This window comes from Micromys minutus, assembly GCF_963924665.1.
Source record: "Micromys minutus genome assembly, chromosome: 11".
NCBI lineage: Eukaryota > Metazoa > Chordata > Mammalia > Rodentia > Muridae > Micromys > Micromys minutus.
The window spans coordinates 11,879,886-11,903,855 of record NC_137980.1 but is presented as its reverse complement, the minus strand read 5'-3'; the positions used below and the strand labels follow the sequence as shown (position 1 = coordinate 11,903,855).

General features: G+C 39.7%; 1 protein-coding gene across 1 annotated transcript; it reads right to left on the bottom strand.

Annotated features, from left to right (window-relative positions):
- Positions 1-2,155: 2,155 nt before the first annotated feature.
- HAPLN1 (hyaluronan and proteoglycan link protein 1) lies at positions 2,156-22,419 on the bottom strand (the record flags this gene model as incomplete). Its single annotated transcript, XM_080925717.1, has 4 exons — positions 2,156-2,445; positions 4,734-5,036; positions 8,398-8,769; positions 22,320-22,419. 4 exons carry the CDS (start codon positions 22,417-22,419, stop codon positions 2,156-2,158), a joined length of 1,065 nt encoding a protein of 354 aa, XP_080781843.1.
- Between the last annotated feature and the right edge of the window lie 1,551 nt (positions 22,420-23,970).

The following is a 23,970-nucleotide window of genomic DNA, read 5'->3' as shown; positions in this document are numbered from 1 at the left end:
CCAGAATGGACAAATGGTGGCGTAGACATATGTCAGCTAACAGTCACTTTGGAGATTTTGATCAGCACCGTTTCCTATACTAAGTATTGAAAAGTTAAGAAATGTTACTGCACTGTACTGTGGAGTTCTAAGGTGACAAGTGGAAGGAATGACCCTACCTCAGTATAAAATGTATCTACTTGCATTGCAGACAAAATGCTTACAATATAGCTAATGATTGTTCAAGTATGATCTTCCTCCAAAGAGCTTGGCCCAGCCTGTAAGGTGTCTGAGGAGCTAGTGTGGAGTCTCCTCCTTAAGTAATATGTATTCATTATATTATAGACCTCTTCACCTTGTGTTTAGCTTAGAAGTTGGGGTTCAGTTTATATCAGCACTGTTTGAGTGAAACCCCATGGTTTCTTTGGATGTATACTTTTGTGTAATTTGTATGTCCTAACTTATAACTGCATGCATCACCATGGTTTAAGCATCTGAAAGAAGGGATCTATTAGTACTTACTACATTTTATAGAGAGAATATATCATGAGAGTTATGGCTTTATGGACTTCCAACTGCTCTATACCTTCCACACACATAACTCTATATTTATAGAGCATTTTATTATAGTCATTACAGAGCTTTAAATGCAACCACGGCCAATTCAGGAAACAGATTTATTTGGTTATGTTCATGGGGGGGGAATCTACATAAAAACATGGATGACAGCATATCAGCTATGTTGTACTTGAATTATTATACCAAGGCCCACTCGCTCACGAGAATTCACTGTGAAGTCATGGGAAACCAGAAATATTATTTGAATAAAATACAAATATTGGTCCCTTTGGGGTCTCAGCAGTCATAAAAAGAAATTCTATTTAAGACTGGAGTTGCTAATCCTGGAAGTTACTTTTCTGAACCTGGGCTTAACTTTCCACTTAAAGCCAGAAGGTATAAAATCTGCTGTGAGAATGCCAGTATTTTATTTTTGCCAGATTATATCCAGAAAGGAAACTGACAGTGACTGTATTTCCTATTTGAGAGACTATTTAGAAATGTATTTTTCACTTTTTTTCCTCTAAATACAGGTCCTATTTGGGTACTGTATCCTGTGTGCAAACAAGAAGTATTTGGAAATTGAGTATTTCTTCTAGGTAAGTGTGGAGTTATTCATTCATTTGATGGCTTTTGTCATGTGATGCAAATAAGAAATATTAAATAGACTAAAATCATTTTTTATCAGACAATAATGTTTCATAAGCTAACATAAAACCAAGCTGCTACATTTTACATGTTTTCTGTCCAGCAGTTTACCATTTTAACTGCCCTGAGTAGATTCTAAATACTGCTTAGCAAAGGTTCTTAGAATTTAAATATGATTCAGTAAAGCTACTCAAAAATCATAAAACAAGTCTTCTCAGATAGGTAATTGTAATTAGAAGGTAGGACTCTTTCATCGATAAAGGATTATCTGTGTAGTTGAGTCTGTACTTTATATAAATGAGTTGACCTAGGAGTTTACCTATGGTTTTAATATTCTGCATTTGAGTCTATATGAATTTTTTTTTTTTGGTCAAAAAGGTAGAATTTTAAAGAGTAAACTATTCTGTATACTGGAGACTTGAAGTATTAACTTTTAGAAAAAGTCTCCGTTGTTCCCTTATGATGCTGAGTTTTTGCACCTTTCAGAATCCTGGTTTATGTAAAGAAGCCTGTACTCCAAATTTGTTGTTCTAATTTGTTTAGCGAAGTGAGTTTCAAAATTGTAGAAATATGTAAAATTTGTGCTTGTGGAAGTTACTGCAGCAGGTAGCATTATGTTCCCTAACACAGTCCTGGTGACTCTCAGCCTGCGGCACGTCCCATTCGTGAAATGGCATCTTATTGGGATGACATAGCATAAACCAGTTAGGCTCTAGAGCCCGCTTTTGTTTTTTTGTTGTTTTTTTTTTTTTTTTTTTTTTAGCTTCCTTTATGCTTATATTAATTTATAATATATATCGACTGAAAGCTTTACAAAAGAAATGAATGAATTGGCCTTTATGAAAATGACTCTTTACAGTAAGTGAAAAAGGGTTATCACAGTTTTGGTAACTTGCATGAGTTCATATTAAAAACAAAAACAAACGACACGTTCACGGAACTCGGGAACTGACTCTTTCTAGGGCAACACTCAGTTGTATGCTCGGAAGCAATAGACCCCGTATAGCTTCTGCTTTTTGTCTGGGAAACCCACAAAGCGCACTGCGGCTTCGGTAGGACTGCAGCGCCTTCTTGGCCGAGAAATCGGGTAGCGGACACTGCCATCCGCCAGCCAGCCAGCATCGCAGCGGTCGTAGCCCAGAAGCTTCCAGGCAGCAAATATCTGGCCCACTTTCGCAATCTGAGCACCATCATTGAGACAAGCTTGCACTGCTTCGTCATAGGTAAGCTTGGTGGGGTGGATCAGGTAGTAAAATCGGCCTGTGGGGAGAAGGAGAGAGTTAGCCAGCCTGGGATGGAACCCGAGATGGAAGGAACCAATGGCGAAGTGCTTCTCAGTGAAAGGAGGCACAGAGTGACGTCTGAAATTTGGGGAACATAGACTTGCCATTTAAATATATTAACAGGCCGCTCTAGATTAAAGACGTTTGCTTAAGCCTTGCTTCTTTGGCGTGTTGCTCACACACGCTCTTGTACAGCATTAAAAAGAAAAGGACGCTGGCAGATGCCGTTTCTGTTAGCTAATTAAAGACTGAAAGAGCCCTTCTGTGCTTCCAGGGAAGACAGAATTCCATGTTGAATAGAGGGGCTATTTAAATTCTACTTGTAGCAGGACTGAACCCCCGAACAAGTTTCTAGAGAGGCAACATTTGAATGTGAAAGGATCAAATCAAACGATTCTTCACATAAAAGTCCATTTGAAAAACTCACAGTCCTCAAGCTCTTTTCATCACAGGTATCAATAAGACCTTATTCCCCAAAGCGACAGCATACAAATTCGTCCAACACAGGAAGTCATTTGCTCTCAATGAGACCCTTGCCAAATGCAAGCCCTGTCTGCACCCCCTAACTAGAAGAGGAGTTGGTTAGTGCTTTCAAACGTTCATCTCTTCAAGCCTGACATTTGCTGTTACTAGATTACACCGAGACAGTGTGAGTTTTGGCCATTGCAGTATTAAAGACTGAGATCCCATTAAGGAGATGGAATGCATCCTGTAGAAATGTATCATCAATCGATAGCATTGGCATGCTCCGAGGACCTTCTCAGTTGTCTTAGTTTTAAGTATTACATCGTATTTTCCAGTCGGACCCAGTACATAGTTGATACCCTCATTAACCATGGCGGGCTCTTTGTGTGTGTGTGTGTGTGTGTGTGTGTGTGTGTGTGTGTGTGTGTTATGGGAATGTGCATTTCTGTTCAGTTGTTGATGGTTTTGACTGTGTGGCTCCAGCTCAAGGCATCCTGTCATACAGGGCCTTCCACTAAACTGGCTTAGCTGACCAGCGAGAGCCAGGGATCCCCCGTTTGTGCCTCCCCATTACTGAGATTATATGTGCACACTGCCACATCTGGCAGTCTGACGTGAGTTCTCTGGACACAGCTCTTCATGTCTGTGAGACAGAGATGTCTCCCTATCGCTAAATAGGCTGCCGCACCATAAACCAATACTGCCTGTTCTCTCCGATCTACCCTCGTGAGATCTCAAAGATGTTGCCACCGCAATATTCCTTAACTAGAGAGTTTGGTCTGCCACCTCTCTAGAACAGCAAAACACAAGCCACGAGTTCAAATCTGACCCCTGCAAGTTTGAAAATGAAATGTGCTTGAGACACACACCATGAATGGCTGCAGCAGTGTGGGTGGCTAGAGCTACATCATCCAAAGCTCTCCTGGGTAAAACTTTGAAGTGTAACTTGTTTCCCTTTTGGTTTACTCATGAGTTTATTTCCAGGGACCTTAAGTATTAAACTATGGGCCTAGAGCTCCATTCACAGGGATGTGACTTACACAGTTATTCTGGCTCCTCAACCAGAAGGCCCTATGTTTGTTTTATGGCTCCGTAGTTTGCTTTTGCTTGTGTGTTTGAGACAGTCTCAGTATATAGCTTAGGCTGTCCTTGAATTTATTATAATTGTCACTCCCCAGTCTACTAAAGTAATAGGCTTTTGCCACAATATAGCTTAAAACTCTTAATCATTTTTGAACTAATACTCATCTTGTAATAGGCTATATACAAAATATAATAGGGTTCCGGTAAGAGGGCTGGGAGTGGGAAGAACGCGATGAGTCTCTCCTTAGCGCTGTGCAGACCTTTCCTGTCTTTCTCTCCAAGGCTAACTGTGCTGACTCCCTCAGTTCCCAACTGGCCTTGAACTTTGTTGATCGTCATATTGTGACTAAGAAAGAGAGGACACACGTGGCCAGGAAGCTCCTCCCCTCAGCACCGAGAGCAGTAGTGCAGGGACAGCACAGGCATGTGACAGCTTAGACTACTTCGTCAAAAATGGTTAAACTGTAGCAGAAGCTTTTGTTGAATTTATGTAGATATTTTAAAAATTATGGCACTCAAAAATTCAAGAACATTTTGCCTCTTTTTAAAATACAGTAATAACTTAAAGGATTGCTTTTTATTGTTTGTTTTTTGTTTGCTTGTGTTTTGTTTTTGTTGTTTTGTTTTGTTTTTTTCAAAGATAATAGCAAAATTCAAACAATGTTTTAGGACTTCTTCTCTAGGATAGAGGTAAAGGCAAAGCAGCTGCCATCTTACCATTGTAGTTGGATGTGAAACAGAAAACATCATATCTGCTTTTATCCTTGTCCCAAAACCCATAGTTCCTGACACCAGGCACCGTGTTTTGGCCCCCGCAGGGCTCTCGTGGTTTGGTGATCGGGTACTGCACAGATCCATCGCTGAGCCAGCCAGCATTGCACCAGTCCAGCCCACCCCGCCAGGCATCGTACAGCTGGTCGAAGGACGCAATCACAGCATCCTGGTCCAGACAAGCCTGGCGAGCCTCGTGGAAGTTAAGATTGTAGCGTCCCAGTCGTGGAAAGTAAGGGAACACCACACCTGTTCAATGGAGAGACAGGAAAGGTCATTAGTGATGGCGCCCTGAGCATGTCTACTTACAGGTGGCTGTGTGGAGAAAATGCAGCCTCTAGATGGACTAGGTTTTGGTCAACTTGGAGTGGTTTCTCACAGCCCCTTTCTACTTCACATACTTTGTATCACTCGGAATGACAACTTTAGTGATTTGCCTCCACGGCCAAGAGTTCATGGTAAAATTTTCTCCTTTCTCAAAGAGTTTCAGCCATGTGTTACAGCAGCTCAGTACTGCTATTGGTGACTAACCCCAGAACATACAACTGCTGAGCTCTTATGGGACGGCAAAAGTCAAGGCTAATATTAAGGGTTCTGGGAACTGTAGTATTTGGGCAGATGGTGTTGTCAAAAATTTACAGTTGTTGAGTTAGCAGTTTGTTTCATATAGTCTTTGACATTAGTACAAAGAAATGTTGAATGCTTCAAATGTGTTTGTTCATCTACTTGTGTGCGTGCTGCTGAAACCAGGCAAGTAAGTCACTGTCACTTTAGGATTATTATTTGGAGAAACATACGTTAAATTTGCATATCTGACAAAAATTCATTAGTCTCGCATTGATATGTTTATATGGTAATTCTCTTCTAGGGAGGCACACCCCATTTAAGCATGGTACCTTTTTGTTTCAACATTTCATGTATTCCTTAACTCTTGTTTCCTGCCTTTGAAACAGCTAAAACAGGGGCTCTTACTGAAAATGTTCCATTATTTATTTATAGGCCAGACACAAATGTCTATTGAGAAATAGTTACACCTCCCATCAGCAGAGAGGTACTGCATGCAGGACCCGAAATGGGTTTTGCTTTTAACATCTTCATTTTTCTCTATTCATGTATTATATTACAAACAAGAACCAAGGTTTGAAAATGATTTCCATATAAATAGACCAAAATAATCACTTTTCTAAACTTGTGTTATGAATGATTGGCAGGGAGTAAACATCCATTAGCTGATGGTTTAGTCCCAGAAAGTCAAATATTTCAGAGAATAATCCCTTGGGGAAATGCAGAGGGTGTGGATTGGCATTGGACTTTGGCAAGAGGCAATGGCCTTCTGAAAGCATTCCGTTTGCTCAAATGATTATTGGGGGGAATTGAGCTGTCTCACATTCTTTCGGATTTCTTTAGGACTGATATCAAGTTAAGTATTCAGAATTGTGTCCTTTACTGCACCTTAAGGAAGACATCTGACAACGCGTCTCCTCTGTAGTTAGTGAAAGATAATTCAGAGCACACATTCTTAAAGATGTGATTACAACAAATTAGTATCTTAGCAAATGGAATACAGATACCTTGTCCCACTGGCCCAGTTATTATATAGACTTTAAATTACATGCATCATGTCTACAGAGCCTACTCAAGATCATGTACAATCAGTTTTCTAATAACCAATCATGGGCACTACAACCTTTTCCAAAATGTCCTGGATGCTTCTACGAGAGGACTTGAGGTTTTAAATCAAGTTTCCTCTAGACCAGTCCATCTGGCAGGAATCACAACAGGAGAGGGTCCAAGAACTCATTCTTCTTTCTCGGGTTCTTGGCTGATGGATCTATCAGCTGAATCAGAGCCAAGAGAAAAGGAAAGACTCTTGGTTGCCACTGACCATGGTAAGGGGGAGGAAGAACCTGGAGATGGTTCTTAGGATGCTCTGCCCCTGCCCAACTAGGACCAGAGCATGTCCCAGCATGGAAGTACAACAATGCTGTCTGCATTATAGCAGGTTCTTTGTGCACCCTGTGACCTTTGTTCTTTCTTCAACAGTCTCAGATGTGTCCCCAAGAAGGAAAATAATCTATCAAGCAACGATTCTCTTGGTAGCTAGAGCTCAAGGAGTAGAAGAACTCCCAGCATCTCTATCTGAAAATGAAATGCTTGCACTACCTTTTCTTTCCCAAATGGTTCATGATGGAAACTGGGAAATATAGGATACTTTAATTTGTAAGAACTTTAAAGACCCAGAGACCAATCCATTATCCGATGCCATGGCTCTGCTCATAGGCAGTAGGACAGTTTCATTAGTTCCTGATTAAACTGAAATATGATTGAGTTAGTTCCAAATCCAGTATACAAATATAAATATGTATTTGTATTGGAGTTGCCTTCTATTTTTAAAACCATGTCATTCAACCCTTTTATAGTCAAAACCCATACTTTTGTAACTTTTAGTATTCTCTTTAAAAAACAAGTAATTAACTTTGTTTAAAAAAAACTTGAAGGGAAAAAAAAAAACATTGCACACTAGGATTAACTAGATCCACAATCTAAACTTCTGGTTGAACTTCTATACAGCTAAAAACGTGTTCTGAAGCCATGGAGCTGTGCACTGGATTTTATCAGAGAGATAAGGCTGAGTAACTTCTACATGCCTGACAGACTCTTGTGGAATTGAGGAGGGCCAATAGTCAGGGTTATCATTTTTAAAAAACACAGTAACCTTTTTTGGGGGGGGGATAAGATAAAAGCTTTGAGCAAACACAGAACTATGATCTTCTGAAGAACATCATTCTACTAAGGTTTCCCGTTTTCTTCTTCAGGGAGAACATGCGCAAAACTCATGACAATAACACAACTTGCTCTAATCGAAGTATACTCTTGGAACTTCTCAGTGAGTTGAAGGAAAGGACATTTCTGATTGTATTGCTTTGTATTTTATTGACTTTAAAACCCATTGAATGTGGTATCTATCTATCTATCTATCTATCTATCTATCTATCTATCTATCTATTCAAGAAATAGAAAACCTCCCCAAGTACCTGGATTATTAGGTATTTTATTTCTAAAAGACTCTGGGCCATTAAAAATGTGCTTTTTAGCAAGAATATTTAAGTAAACCAGAAGTTGCTTTCTCTGATAAATTAACTTTTGCAGTCATCTTATAGAATAAAATTACATGTATTTCATTGCAGATGTCCCTTACAAATCTTACCATTAGTTGGAAACAGAGATAATTTTAGAAGCACAATAAAAAAGAATCTAATTTGAATTTCTCAATAACCACATAATGGGATTTAAATTTTGAATAGCATAAGGCTATTTCCAAGTATTATTAATTCAATTCCATTGCACATTTCTCCTTGTTGTGAACAGCTTCAAATTTGCACATGAGTATTGTGCATACATTACAAAGTTGAAAGCTGAAATCATATGCAGATGACAAAACATAAAAGAAGAAAAATATGCTAGGCACAGACTTATGGGTCATTCCATTATTGCTCTAGTAACTGTTTCATCCCTGCATGAAAATCAAGAAGTATTTTACTATTCACTATTCAGTATATAATACTCACTATTATTCCTTTAACGTTTAACAGGCATTATGAATACCTACCTTGTAACTCCAATGCCACTACAGCAGTATCATCTTCCAGTCCTTCAATCACCTCACATTTATATCTTCCGTAATCCTCCAGGGTGAGATCTGTGATGACCAGGGAGGCATCATTATCACTGCCTCCCTTCAGAAACACTCGGCCTTGGTAACCTCCATAGGTTTTCTTGTGATAGCCCATGGATACGAAGACATCCACTTCCCTGAGGTAATCTGAAGTTAGCTTGGTCCACTTAATGCGGATTTTGTGGATTCCCGAGCCAAATGCGGTAGGGTCTCGATAAAATTTGCAGGGCAGTGTTACGTTGCCACCTCTGTGGGAGAAGACCTTGGCCTGTTCTGCTTCCACAAGTAGACGGGGGCCATTTTCCGCTAGAACAGGAAGCAGAAAGGTGGAGAAGCAGAAAATAATTTCATGGGTTTTCAGACTTTTATATGATGAAAGAAGCCATTTGACCCCTTCTCTACGTGGTTGCTTTGAAGCATACATTAAGTATTTCTCTTAGCCAAGAGGTGTCTGCAAGCGACTATAAAACTGGGAACGATATGCATTGTTGTCATTAGAAATTAGGGATTCAAGCAGCATTAATGACCTTTGTAATAAACCCTAAATACTGTTTGGATCCTTTCAATATGAACCCCAAATCTTTCAAGGTAAAGTAAGCTTGGACACATTTTCTACTGCTTTTAAGTCCGCAATATACTTTTAGAAAAACTTTAAATAAACATAATTCACTTGTCCTTTATCATATGGTCATGCAAGCACATTTATATTCATGTCTTGCATTTATATGCACTTCTAGAGTATTTCAGGCTACAGACATTCATTCCATTTCAACTGAGACTGGGCATCAGAGATAGTTTTAATGCTGGTGATGGATGGCAGTACATTTTGAGATACATCCTTCAAAACCTGAAAGCTAAAGGCATGTTTAAAAAATCATACTTATTTTGTAACACCCAATAACTATTTCAGTCTTAGTTTCCTTTCGATGGCCTCAGTTCCTCTCTATTTCCTTTCTTCTTCTCCTTCTTGTTCTCCTCTTGTTCTACACTGAGCACCTCCATCTTTATTGTTCCTGCCCTTTGGTTTCTTGGCTTCACCCTCCAAGGACTTCATAGCTTTGGAAAGAGCACCGCAATAACACAAGTTGCCAAGTCAGCATGGCTGTCTGCTCTAGAAAGCCAACTGTTATTTTCAGATCTTGGCTTTCCCTGGGGTTTCCCCCTCGTTAGAGCTTTATGTTTTTGACCTTGACACATTCTATTGAGGATGTTTGGGATATGCAAAGGAATAAGTGTAAGAACTCTTGGACAAGCATACCTCTTGTCTACACACAGTTTCCAAACCACAGAAGCTGCTTGGTCTGTAGCCTGGCAGTCTTTGCAGCCTGAGAACAATGGCTTTTGGACAGTGCTTGGCTCTGAATCTCTTAAGATGCATAGATCACAAGGACAACGGTTCTCAACTTTCCTAATGCTATGACCCTTTAATATGATTCCTCATGTTGCAATGACCCCTCAACCATAGAATTATTTTCATTGCTACTTCATAACTGTAATTTTGTCACCTATTATGAGTCATAATGTAAAAAGAAAAAATTAGAAATAGAGGTTTGCCAAAGGGGTCACAACTAACAGGCTGAGAAACACTGCATCAGGGAGAATAACTATGTTCCTTGAGATAGAGCTCAAAATTTATTTAATGATGCATATATACCAGGTTCTGATTCACAATAAAAAAATCTAAAATCGGATGCTTTTGATGCTATTGTGATCAGAATTTGATAATTCAAACCTTAGTGAATTGCACTTATTGTGAGTGAGTTGAAATCCTCAAAAGCAGAAAAGTATAACAAAGTCATCTATGTCCCCTCTTTCAACAGATAATAACAAATAAAGAGTATGACTTCATAAAGTAGCTAATTAAAATGAATCATAAAGCACGCTTCAGGAGACATTTGTGTATATTCCCATCATTCTCTTCTTATTTAGTCTGAGAGAATCTGAAAAGGAGAAAAATCTCCCCTTTGCTCTACTGTACATATAATTTCCCTGCCTAATACTCCAATATCTGTATCTAAGATCTACCTAAACACCCCTAGGCATCTTTCTTGGTTGGGGGAGAAATATCCTGCTGACTAACCATGCTTATTTTGGTTGTTTGAATAAGACTGGACCCCACAGACTCATGTATTTAAATGCTTGCTCCATAGGGCGTGACACTATTAGGAGGTGTGGCTGTTGAGTAGGTGTGGCCTTGTGGAGGAAGCGTGTCATTGTGGAGGCGGGCTTTAAGGTCTCATGCTCAAGCTAGGGCTAGGGTGGCAGTCTCCTCTGCTGCTTGCAAATCAAATTGTAAAAGACTCAGCTCTTTCTGCAGCATCATGTCTGCCTGCATGTAATCATGCATATCACCATAACATTAATGGGCCAACCCTCTGAAATTGTAAGCCAGTCCCAGTTAAATATTTTCCTTTATAAGGATGGCTGGGGTTACGGTGTCTCTTCACAGTAATAAAACCGTAACTAAGACACCATAAGGAACTTTGATACCTCATATTTGAGGAACACACCTGGGCTTTATGCCATGCTGGGCTTTGAGTATAAATAGAAACACTAGACATTTCTACAAGATATTTCCGTTTTCTGATTTGTCCAAATTGCCAAAAGGCTCAGCAGCAGATAGGAACAGGGATTTACACATGACAGAGAGCCTCATGTAATCTTGCTGTGTGAATTGCTAAATCTTCCATTAGGGGAAGCTCCTTTACTTGCAGATGAATTAGGGATTTCAAACCTATCATATAGTAGGCCTTGTACACATGAATCACTTAGAACAGCATCAGCTAGCACATGGCACTAACTGCCTAGTTTCTGTTGTATAGCTTGTTTGTACTCATAGGCCTCAGAATACTAGAGCTCTGCCTAATGGTGAGCAAAAATTTCACATCTATAGATTTTCAGTATGTTGTAAAGTTTTTTAGGCAAACAGGTCAAAATCTAAATAACATCTCCAATGTCACCTATTTATTAAGGGACATGGGCATTTGGAGGCTTTAGTGGAGCTATAAGATGTTTTAGGATAAATCCAAGGTCTTATTCATAGATTACTGAGCTGGAGCAAAGAACAAAACTCATGTATGAAGGACTGAGTCTTCTGATGTTCTCTGTTTTTAACATGTTAACTCTTCTGCAGTATTTCATGGCGGGCAGAGGATGAGTATATTTCAGTGTTTAATATGCTTTCCAGGGTTTATGATCATCGAGAATTTGTTAATGGAAATGGTGAATTATGTGAAATCCAAATAATTCTGGGGAGGATGCCTTATACATTTAGTTAGGAATGAGCATCACTGTTCACTAAGTCACGCCCCAGTAAGGCCCTGCTGATGGCTTTGCCTTACATTCCTAGGAATACTGCAGATTATATAGCACTAAGCATGGCTGGAGAGGAAATCTATCACCAAACAGAATAAATGAAAGAACAAAACATGGTTAGCAAGTCAGATGCTTTCAAAGTTCTGTCAAAGCCCCACTATAGCTCAGCCCTGTCATGTCTACGTCAGGAGAGCACTTAGTTTAATCTTGTTACCAGGCTCTGTGTCGCAGGCTTCCAATGCACTAAGCAATGACAACAGCATCAGAAAAGGAGCCAAGACCACTAAAGACAGGATGTGAATGCACATTGTTGCCTAGAGTAGAAAATCTTGGATCTGATCATGTCCTTTTAAGTCCTGGCTTAGTCCTATATATTTATGCTTCCACCAAAAAACTCTCTGATTGACAGGGTGGTCTCACAGCAATACAAAAACGCTATAAAATTAAACCTTGATCACCAGAGTTGATTCTTCTTGTTTTTCTTCTTAACAAAATGAGAGAATAGACAAAACAAAGCTGCATACATGTGCTGGTTTTGTTCTTAGCATTCACTGTAGGCTCAGGCGAACACTTCAGTAGACTGAAGACCCTGTCCTTAAATCAGGCTGTTTACTCAACACGTAAAGCTAATTTGGGAAATTAAAGGTGCTCAGTGGAGCATGTAGCTTTTTGGAAGGGCATCTTTTAGGTAGAAAATTACTTGTTCTATCAGAAATGGTGAGTGATGGTAACTGCAGGGACTTGATGCCCTTCCAAGTGCAGCGCTTCCTCCAAGGGAAACAGCAGGGCATGGTGCGAATGCCAACCGGGGATGCACTGGACTGCTGGCATCCTCCTGTTAGTCTACACGCTGCTGTGCAGTCTGGAGGAGAGATGGAGGAGCAGCATGAGAGAAGTGTGACTTTTGTGTCTGGCACGGACTTGAGAAGAGCAATAGGTCAAAAGTGATTGTACAAAAAAAAAAGGTAGAAATGTAGCTTTGAAATGACACCTTTTAGTTCTATCACGAGTGTAAGGTGTTTGAAGTTCATATCCAGAGAGAAACCCTACCTGGAAAAAAGGTACTGAGAATCAAAGCTTATCCCTTTGAAACACAGTTGTGCAAGGTAACAAGTCTTGTTAGGCTACTTGCCCCCATGGTATATAGAAGGAATCATGTTCTAGAAGTTCAGATTTCTTAAATCAACTGAACATAAAATGTGGTGACTTATTTCTGATGGTTGCAAAGGGGAATAAAAAACTACACCTGTACAAGAAAAACAATAAAGCAAAATTTTGTCACCTTTTGTGTTACTTTGTTTGGTGTTTTGTCTTGTTTGTTTGGTTTTGTGTGTGTGGTAATGTTTTTAAGGTATATATGTCTATGAGCACACACATGCTTGCATATTCACACACATATATATTCATAATGTATACATACACACATACATATATTCAAATATATATATTTGAATTCTATTCACTTATGCATGCAGGGCCACTATTTTCTTTCACTGTAGCATGCAGCCATCCACAATCTCTTTTCAAATTGTTCATGACGTAGAAAAGAAAGCTGATTCCTTTTGTGTCCTCACCTCATAGACAACAATACAGCTGTAAGCCCCAGGAAAAGTCATTCAAAAGACCTTGAACAAAGTTTTAAAACAAATTCCTGGAAGAGATGAAAAAGGTGTGTGTGTGTGTGTGTGTGTGTGTGTGTGTGTGTGTGTGTGTGTGCATATGTGTAGGGGGTATTTATTTATTTGTAGGGAATATTTCCATGTATTAAAAACTTAGAACTTTGTGTATGAATTACATATGCATGATGGAATGAAAAATAAAATTTGAGGAATTCCTTAATAAATAAATAGCCAACCGAAAACACCAAGTGCCTGTCTATGATTCCTGAGGAATGAAATAAAAGAAGTCCCCAGAGGGTGATTGTGGTATATTTGCAAAAATGAAGCATTAATTGTTTTACAGAATGTTTGATCCTCTCTTAATAAAACTGATATCTCTAAGCAATATTTCAAAGATGCTTTATTTCACTTTCCTTAGTCTTTAAAGTCAGTATTTCCGAGAACCCTCAGGGTGTCTGGTTTTGAATTATCAACAAAGCCCCAGTGCTGGAAATGGGGTAATGAAGGTAACCCTTTCAGCCTTCCTGTGCTGGGGTGGCTATCTCTAATACCAATTCTGTGTGTTTCTGTGGCCAGTTCCTTCTCCTGAATCTACCAGACTATCTAGAGCAATATAGTTTGCAGTTTTCTCAGATAGCATGTATTTTTCCTCTGAGACCTGCATTTTCTAGTTTGATGTGCTATGGGGCAAGTAGCCTCATAGTACACACTGTCTTCTTCCCTTGTCTTCTGGCTAAGCTGACTGTGATGGGAAATCATTCAACACTGAATGATAGTTTTGTTTGGGGCCATCCTGATCACGAATGTGTGTTATTTTTCCGTTATTGCCAACTTCACATTGCAAAGCAAAGACACATGCTACCACTGTTTGAAATCCTGAAGATGTATTTATGGCAAAGTTGAAAATACTCTTGATGCTAAAGGCAAACCTATCTGCTTAAGCATCAAGAGGCCCAAAGGAACTCTCTGGGGTCAAATGAGTTACATTAAAAAAAAAAAAAATCTCAACTCTGAGTTGTGCACCTGAACCTCTGTTAATGTACTGATAAACACTTTGCCCTGTGTACTTTCATTTTCTTTATATTTTAGTGTAGGAAGATGGAAGAAGTGGGGAAGGTTTATCTCCATTTTACTGATAGACCTTCACGTGGGCACTTTCTTCCCTGTCAATTATGTCTCTGCCTATTAAAGACATCTGGGTTATGCATGACTCTGAGATCAATCTGCCTAATTCCTCTGACTCTCAGTTTTCTCATCCATAAAAGAGAACAAAACAACCTTATCCAAGCATTCTTATGAATATTTTTTAAAACTCAGTACACAAGACAGCTTTGCGAATGCTCCACTGACAATGAGTGTCCAGTTAGTTACTGGTGCTAAGAAATGCTCGCTAACTGTTCAGCCTGGGAAGAGAGGTACAAGCTCCTCTTGCACCTTACCAGACTCAGAAAACCGTTCCTAGAAGCAGTCGGTTCATAAAAGCCTGTACCTCACCAGGGCCTCCTTGATTCTTCTGAGGCAGTGATTCTGGACTGAACTGTGTGTGAGGACCGTCAACCCCAGGAGGTCCTACTCTGCCTCTGTGGCCCACCAGCAGTTGATGGTTGATGGGCTATGAGGTTTCCTTTTCTTCAGTGGTGTAGCCTGTCATAAGTTGCCCTTGCTTTTAGTAAACAAGCTCCCAGTCTTGCTCAGGCTGAAGATTCTAATTAACCTCAGTGTGTCGCACACAAAAAAGAAGACACTGATGTAGGTGCAGAACTTCTTGCAAGAAAGATTTCAGTGGGAGAGAGGGGGAGGGGATATGCGAAAATGCTCAAAATTCACTGTGTAAATTGAGATATGCCAATCAATAGGCTTTCTTGGTCCTCCTCTCTTCCTCCCACCAATCTTCCCCACCTTTGTCTGTCTCTATCTCTCTCATCTTTATTTCTCTATAACACCATTTCTTTCTAATCCTTCCTCAATCTCTTTGTAGATTATTTGGATTTTTACCAGTACTCTCACCTTCATCCTGATCTTACTCTGATCAATAATCACCTTGGCAGCCTAAAAGTACATTTCTAAGAAAGGCCAAGACTAATCATCATTTCATAGTGATCCCTTTGATTTGGAACACCGTTCTAAACATTTGGAGCAACATTGAATGGAATAAAATATTAACTATTTTTACTTATTTCTGCCTTCAAAAAGTACTCCCCAAGGAATGAGGAAGTTTAGATGGAGTCTGTCTGCTCAGATGAGAGCCTGGTACTCAGGAGAGGCAGACTACGCAAGTGTGAATTTTAGTCTTTAGTAGCTAAGAGCCTCGGGTAAGACACTTGGTCTCCGTCACTGACAGAGTGACTTGCCAGCTTCATACTGTCATTGGAGAGGATGAGATGGGCACTGGACTCACTTTCCAACAGACTGCGTAGATAGAACTGATGCCAATATCAGGGTAGATGCTAGCATTAATCAAGGGTTAGAAAATGGTGGAAAAGCTAGAATAGTAGAACAATGTGTGAGCACACACCCCATTCTAAAGGGGCAGTAGATACGGGTCCTTCCAGTGTCACCTAGGGGATATAGGTTGGGAAGTAGCAAATCATTCTCAAAACATATGTAATTTTAAACTATCTAATTCTAATCCTTTGCGGGTGGTTTAGATTTTAACAGGTTTCTTTCCACCTATATATCCAGGCTAGTTTGGGACATGATTTTTTGATTTTCTCAAGTTCTTGGATTCTGGGCATATGCTACCATGTCAATTTAGAACTAAAAATAATGAGGAAAAAATTTACATGCACTGTAGATCAGGACTTAGACCCTTTGGAAGTGAATGTATGTCTTTTTAATACTCTCCTATTCAAGTTGTTAGTAGTGACGGTCTCCAAAACTATCCTCCTGCCTCTGCCTGCATATCCTACGTCTTCAGGCTATCCTGTCTAGTCTCCAAATCAGTTAACCTACACCATTTAGTTTATACATATCACATGTATGAAAAACTCTGTAAATTAGCAAATCCACACACCTTCTGTTCATATATTGTGTTGCCAATATATCTCTCTCGGTTTATGGTAATTTATTTTCTCTGTTTCTACCAGTATAGGCCTTGCCTTCACCACTCAGTCATTTAGTGACTGAGCCTACAGAAGACCTGTAGGCTGCGTTTTAAGGTATCTCCCTGTCTATTCAATCACTAAGCTCTGGTATGTCCAATTCTAACAAAGTAAACAGGCCATCTAGACTTGAGATGTCATGGCTTCCCATTGACACTACCTAAGACCCTAGTTATATTCTGTTCTTGTAATAAAACACTGACCAAAAGCAACTTGTGGATGATTTATTTGGCTTACAGGTTATAGTTCATTATCTGGAGAAGCCAGGGCAAAGAAATTAGTGTAGGTGCTTAAAGTAGAAACTTCAGAATGTTGCTAACTGGCTTGCTCCGTGGCTTGTGCATTTTTACTTTCTTTTCCTACTCAGGATCTCTTGCTCAGGAGTGGCACTGTTCAGTCAGCTGCCCCTTTTCACATAAAGTATTGATCAAGAAAATGCCCCCATCCCCAGACAAACTAAAGAAAATTTGCTGGAGGCAATTCTACAGCCATGGCCCCCTCTGCCTAGGTGACTCTAGCTTGTCAAGCTGACAAAAAGTAAGCAACACACTCCTAAAGGGCGGCCTTACATTGACTCATAGACATTTCATTGTAGTGTGTTAGCCACCTGGTCTTTCATAAGAGGCAGTTATAATACAGTCTGTCTTTGCTTCAGACTTAACATTTGCAATGGCTACGTGTAAGATGCAAGCATGGAAGACAGCCATGGTAGTCTGGCTTCAGTTTACTCCTCCAGTCTCATTTTCCATCATGCCTTGAAATGGCAAATCACCCGAAATATTCAAATGCCTTGGAAAAGCACAGTGAGGGCTCTCTGTCACATCCTGCTCTTTCAGTTTACACACTCGATAGCAATAAAATGATCCTTGCTCTAGTCGGTCTCATACATGGTGCAGTTGGGCTTTGGGAGTTTACGTTTCTTGGGATGTCTAGGTGCCTTCTGAGAGTAGAAAAGGCAGGGAGAATTCCGTTTGACTTGTTTTGTTTAACACACCTCATAGCACAGTCTTTGCAGATAAAATGATATAGTTCTCAGAGTGTGTGCATGTGGTGATTAATGACTGATGACCCAGGGAAGCCAACTAGCCAACGTGTGTGAATAAACCAGGCAAAAATGGCTCTCTTTTGCCTTGATCACTGGATAATGTGAATGTGCCTCTCTAAAGTATATGCTATAGGGGTGAGTTTACTTCAGATTATTCATTACAAGTGGCTATTGTTATCTGTTTATATGTCTCTATGGGGGAGAACATTTTTGCTGCATACAGCTTGTATACCACATGCTGTTTGCCCGTGTGATTGAACATGTAACTCATGTGACTCCTTTTAATGTGCAAAGTATAAATTGTCTGATGCTTTGCACAAAGTTGGCAATTGCATGAGATTTTAGTCCATCTCATTTATCAGCTCTGTCTTCCCAGGTCCCACAGACTCTAGAGTAGTAAGCAGTCCTTCACGATGGTCATCTACAATTTTTGAAGTACTTTTAATGTATTATTTGTGTTTTTTCAGTGTCTTTATTTTGAATTAATTTCTCCATAGTAATGGTGTTTTTCCTAGACACTATCTGTGATAATCCTTGAATGAGTGTTTTCATTTCTTAGGATTTGATAGTTTATATTCCAATGACTTGATTTAAAACAGATTTTCACTATATTTTTAAGTAAAGAGCTGAGACAATAAAGAATTGTAAAATTTTTCATTATATGGTAAAATAAAAAAACTACCATGCTGTAAAGATTTTAGGTAAGTGCTTTGGTTGAGACAACACTCATTCTCATATATTTTTGGTCAGAACAAGAGGCTTTGCTAATTAACCATTTGTTTGCATGTAGATATGCATTTTCTAATAATCCAATTTCTTTCAGAGTTTGTGAGATTTATCATCTAGGAAAAGAGCATAAAATGCAAGGTCTATCCAATGTAAAATTGTTGTCCCTTGAAAGGGAAATTTTGTACCTAGAAGTATAAAAGTTCATGCTTTTAATAGACAGTTAGCAAAAGTGACATAGAATAACAGTGTTTGTCATTCATTCCAAACTTAGAAATATCCACAAGCTGTATTCTATGGGCTAAAAACGCTAAGTATTTAAAACTTCAATGAATTTCGATACTTGCTCTAGATAGGACCCATTTGTGACTAACTACTTCTCTCTCTCTTCCTTTAGTTAGTTCTCATATTCTTTTCCCTTATCACCTCTGCTGCCCTAATACGTGTGTTGAGAAAAAGCTCTGTCTGACAGTATACCTGCTGTCTCTGGAAAAGCAGTCTAGAGTTTTGCCAACACTCAGAGACATTGTTTAAAATTATGTACAGAAGTAAAGATGTTTCATATGGACCAGAAATTATAATTAGTGATAAAAGTATCATATTCAAATACACATTCATGAATAACCACTAGTTCTTTTGTGTGTAGGAGTGTGTTGTGTTATTGCATGTGTGATATGTTTATGTGTGCAAAGGTATACATGTGCATGCACACCTGTGTGTACCTATGTTATGTGTAGAATGTTTATGTGTGCAAGGATGTACATGTGCATGCATATTTGTGGGTATACAGTGATGTGTGGTATATTTATGTGTGCAAGGATGTACATGTGCATGCATATTTGTGGGTATACATGTGATGTGTGATATATTTCTGTGTGCAAGGATGTTCATGTGCATACATATTTGTGTGTATACATGTGATGTGTGATATATTTATGTGTGCAAGGATGTACATGTGCATCCATATTTGTGTGTATACATGTGATGTGTGATATATTTCTGTGTGCAAGGATATTCATGTGCATGCATATTTGTGTGTATACAGTGATGTGTCATATATTTATATGTGCAAGGGTGTACATGCACAGGCACGTTTGTGTGTATGCCTGTGAAGAACAGGAGTTGATATTAGTTGTCTTCCTTGAACTCTTACCTTCCATATTGTTTTTTATTGGTTGTTTGAGTTTTTTTTTTTTCTGAGACAGGGATTCTCACTGAATCTGGAGCTCATTGACTAGGCTAGGCTGGCTAGTCAAAGGGGTCCAGGAACACATCTGTCTTTGACTCTCCCCCAGTGCTGGGGTTACAGAAGTGTTACCACATTCAGCTTTTTTTGCGGGTACTGGAGAAGTCAGAATCAGCTTCTCATGCATGTGTGGTGTGCACTGGATCAACTGAGATCTATACTCTGTGCTCAGGATTTTATATCCTGCCCTCTTTCCTCTCTCCTTCCTCATTTCTTCTCTTTCTTCTTTGCCTTCTCTTAATCCCTCCTTCTCCCCACCCCCACCTCTTGCCAGGTTAAATATTTCCATGCCTACATTTCTAACAAATTTACAACAAAGTTGTAATGATGTTACCCGAAATGTACTTAGGTAATTCTGAATCAAGAAGCTCAAGAACAAGTCAATAAAATGTCAAGCATTTGTACCCAAGTATCTAAGGAAAATGCATGGACTGTATATAATATTAATTCAATCATTTAGTTTTGCTTGGGGACTTTTGAGTATAAAATACAACTTTAATGATGAATACAGGACATAAAGTATATTTCCATAATAATGTGAATTCTAAATATTTTTTCTACCTCTTTGGAAACATACCGCTTATCAAAACAATGGAGTAATCTGTGGTTCTGACAGCCAGTTTAATCAGTGCACTGTAAATGACTCCAAACATTTTGTGAGGGTTTCAAGTTTTTTGATTCCTCTGGGTTATTACAAATAAGGTTTATCTATGAAAAATGAGTGTAGTGGTTGAAGAGTGTAGCAAAGGCCTCCTGCCTTCTCAGTTCCATACTGTGCTATGACGTTTATATTTGTATTATAATAGACAATTGAAACTGCAACATGCCAGTTAGACTTGGATTCTCAGAACTCTGTGCCTTGAAACTTCACTGTGAGTGCTCTAAGGAAGGGAGGAGAGAGAGAGAAGGAGAGAGAGAGAGGGAGGGAGGGAGAGAGAGAGAGAGAGAGAGAGAGAGAGAGAGAGAGGAGAGAGAGAGAGAGAGAGAGAGAGAGAGAGAGAGAGAGAGAGAGAGAGAGAGAGAGGGAAAGTAGTGGGAAGAGTTCCTTGAACAACTCTACAACACATTTTAATTCGTGAGGAGAACCTCACGATGCTATGACCTAAGCACCTTTCTGTGGTAGTTTCTGCCAGCAAATATAGGCTCGGGAGTTGAATCACCTGAAAGTCTCAAGTAACTTTTACAGGGAGACCTACACTTTCTAAGAATATGAATTTACAATGGAAATGAAGTGCATGATCAAGGCAGTTGAAAAGAATCCAACAGTGTATGAAATCATTTGAATAACCTGGGTATCTTGGGCTCCAGTCCCTTGTCACTGAATTTCAATAGGACTCATGGGATTTAGAGGGCTGGGCTACAGGAGATTTTCTTGTTCAAATAATTTTACTGTAACACAAATAAGTTTATAAATGTCAGTATATTTCTTAAAATAATATTCTCACTGTCTTTCACATATACCGACTGGATCACATGATTTATACTATAACTTGAGTAGATCTTGTAAGTTGAAAGCATAGTTACATACAGAATATTTTATATTAGATTTGAAGTTGCTATCACTAATGATTCAGCAATGCCATTTCTGTTGAATTGACCACTGTGACTAGAAGCTAAAAGGATATTTATTATTCCTTATCGCTAACTACAGCATTTAAATATATTACAGCTTTTGGAAGCAGCTTTGGTTCTAATACATACATTAGGGGAAAAGCTGAGCTAGCAGCTTCCTGAGGAAAATTTACAATTATATAATTTCTCAACAGTGGGAAAAAAAAAAAAAAAAAAAAAAACTAAGGCTGCTGAAAGCAAACAAAACTTAAAAGGATATGCCCAAAATACTCAGAGACAGATTAACTAGAAATTCAACTCTCAACTTCCAAAATATTACAGGACAATATTTCTACCAGATTTACACTCAAGTGGCCTTTACACTTTTTGCTTTTATACAGTGAATATAGTTTCCTTAGACTACACTTTTGACCTTGAAATTATAACTTGATGCCTAATGTTTTCTTTTAATCAAACTTATAGTCTCTGATCCCAAGCTGAAGTTATTGAAAACTACCAATAGTATACATTTAAAGCATTGTGTTCTGGAATCCTTAGTTTAATAATGTAGCTTCCAAGGGCAGGTGACAGACTTTTTTTTTTTTTATTGCTCCTTGGACTGCCTTTCTCCATTGCATAAGTCTTTCGGCTTTCTTATTGCAGGGTGTCCCTCAACAGACGCTTCTCCGGACGGACGAAAGAGCTGCAGTACACTGCAGCCACCAGCCTTGCTACAGCTCTCTGGCTGAGAATCAGCTGAGCTCAACAGAAATATGCAGGGCTGGTGTACTGGTTCACAGTGACCGTGACAGGGTAAGCTGCTGTTTCCTGCTGTTTCTCAGCCATAGTTCGCTTGTTAGTTTTCTTGTTGGCACTGCATTTCTCAACCTTAAAGCAACCACCGTGATAGAATGACCTGACATCCTAAGTTTCACTGCATTTTTAGCTCTCCCCTCACGCTGCATTGAAATGAACTTCCTGCGCCCCATTCGACTTGGAGATACCAGTCACCCTGAGCAGCACCAACTCACTGCAGTTGGAGGCTTGTGATATCTTCAACTTTCATTGTTCCCAAGTTCTAAAGGCCCCCCCCATGCATTAACATCCATGCACCAGAAGCATGTTTCCTAATTAGCAGAGGAAGAAGGAAAAAAGTTCATGCAACAGACCAGACACGAACAAGCATCAAGCGTCACAACCGTAACTAACTGGAAATTCATCTGATGCTCATTTGAGAACTTGTGTTCTCTTACCTTGGATGTGAATAACTCGGTCTTGATCCGGAGTGTAGCTGTCTGAAAGGTGGTCAGCCCGACAGACTGAAATCAGCACCAGGAAAAGTAGACTTCTCATCCTTGTAGCTCGGACTCCTCTCTGCTGTAGGGATCACATACACGGAAGCTTGAGAAATTTGGAAGCCTTCGGAGTGTTGCAGTGCACAAATTATTATTGCCTTATCATCATGGACTGGGTCTCTGAAAATATTTAACCCAATCTGTTCAGAAAGTTACTGTAGCAGCCTGGAGACTTTCAAAGCTGACAGCCAGAGCTTTGAAAAATTTCAGTTTCTCAGAGGCAGCCAGAGTCCAAACAGTGTTTAACTCTGTCTTTGCAGAACTGTAAGTCTAAGAATTTCAAACACTGTGCTTTTGGCACGAAGACTCACAGACTTAGGCAGAGCTTTAATAAGGGGGCAGATACTCTCTTAAAGCATTAACCCCTGAGTTGGGTGTGAGTTAACGAGAGAGCAGTTTGGCACATCTATTTCTGAGTATTTATCCAGGCAGCCTTGTTAGGAACTGCATCTTAGACCAGAGCAAAGAAGCAGGATTTGCATGAGACTTGACATCACTGTTCACTGCACAAGTGGCTTCCGAAGCAGGTCAGCTCTGTTCCTTCCAGGTAGAGAAGAGGAGAAAACCAAAATCAAGCAGAAACCGCGCATTTGCTACAGATCCACTTACCGTTGTAAACACTGCTGGGGTCTATGGTGAAGGATCGAAAATTTGGACAAACTAGATTAGGACGGTGCATGACACGCCACCGCAGTCAAACTGATTGATTTCTCATTGATTCCAAGCTAAAGTGCTGACAGATCAACTCTGAGAGTCAGGTAGGGTCTCCGCAGTCAGCAGAGCCCTGCAGGGAACATCCCTGCCAGGCTCACAGGGCAATTAGGCAAATGAAGAGCTGGAAGAGAAAGGGAGGCACAGCTCTGATCCTAACTGAAAGAGGCAGACCCTTCCTTTGCCTGTCCTTTATCTCGGACTGACTTGATGAGAGAGGACAGACCACCGCATCCCCTAAAACTTTGTTATTGCAAGGACCAAAAAGTAATCTGGAGCTATAGAAACCCATCCTTTGCAGGATTTGCAGGAAAGAATTTCAGGACAGTGTCTGTTTTAATGGAAGAGCAGAGGCAAGCATCAAGACAGACCTTCTGCCCCCCTGCACACAGCCTCCTTAACAATGCCGGCTATTTTTAAAGCTGCAATTGCTGAGTTCTGGCTCCTCACACTAATTTGTTATTTTTTTCCAGGAAATCCTGGCTCTCTGGAATACTTATATTAATGAGTTTACTGCTTGTTCCTGGAGGTCCCTGAGAGAGAACCTGCTTCCCAGGACTTTCTCAGGGCTCTCGGGGACTAAAATCACACATCTCTACAGATCTTGCACAGAGGCCCTGTCACTGCCTTGGGTGACTGAAATATGCCACGTCTGCTGGCTTCATTATCTCACAGGAAGAAGATGTGAACCCGCGGCTCATTTGCTGTGGAAAGCAAGTGTGGTCTCTTCAAAATTCTACTCGGTGTATTAATCTCATTTTCAGAACTTTGTTCATCTGAGAGTTTTGTGAAATGTATTTTTTGCACCAATGACTTTGTCCATAACACCACAGCTAAC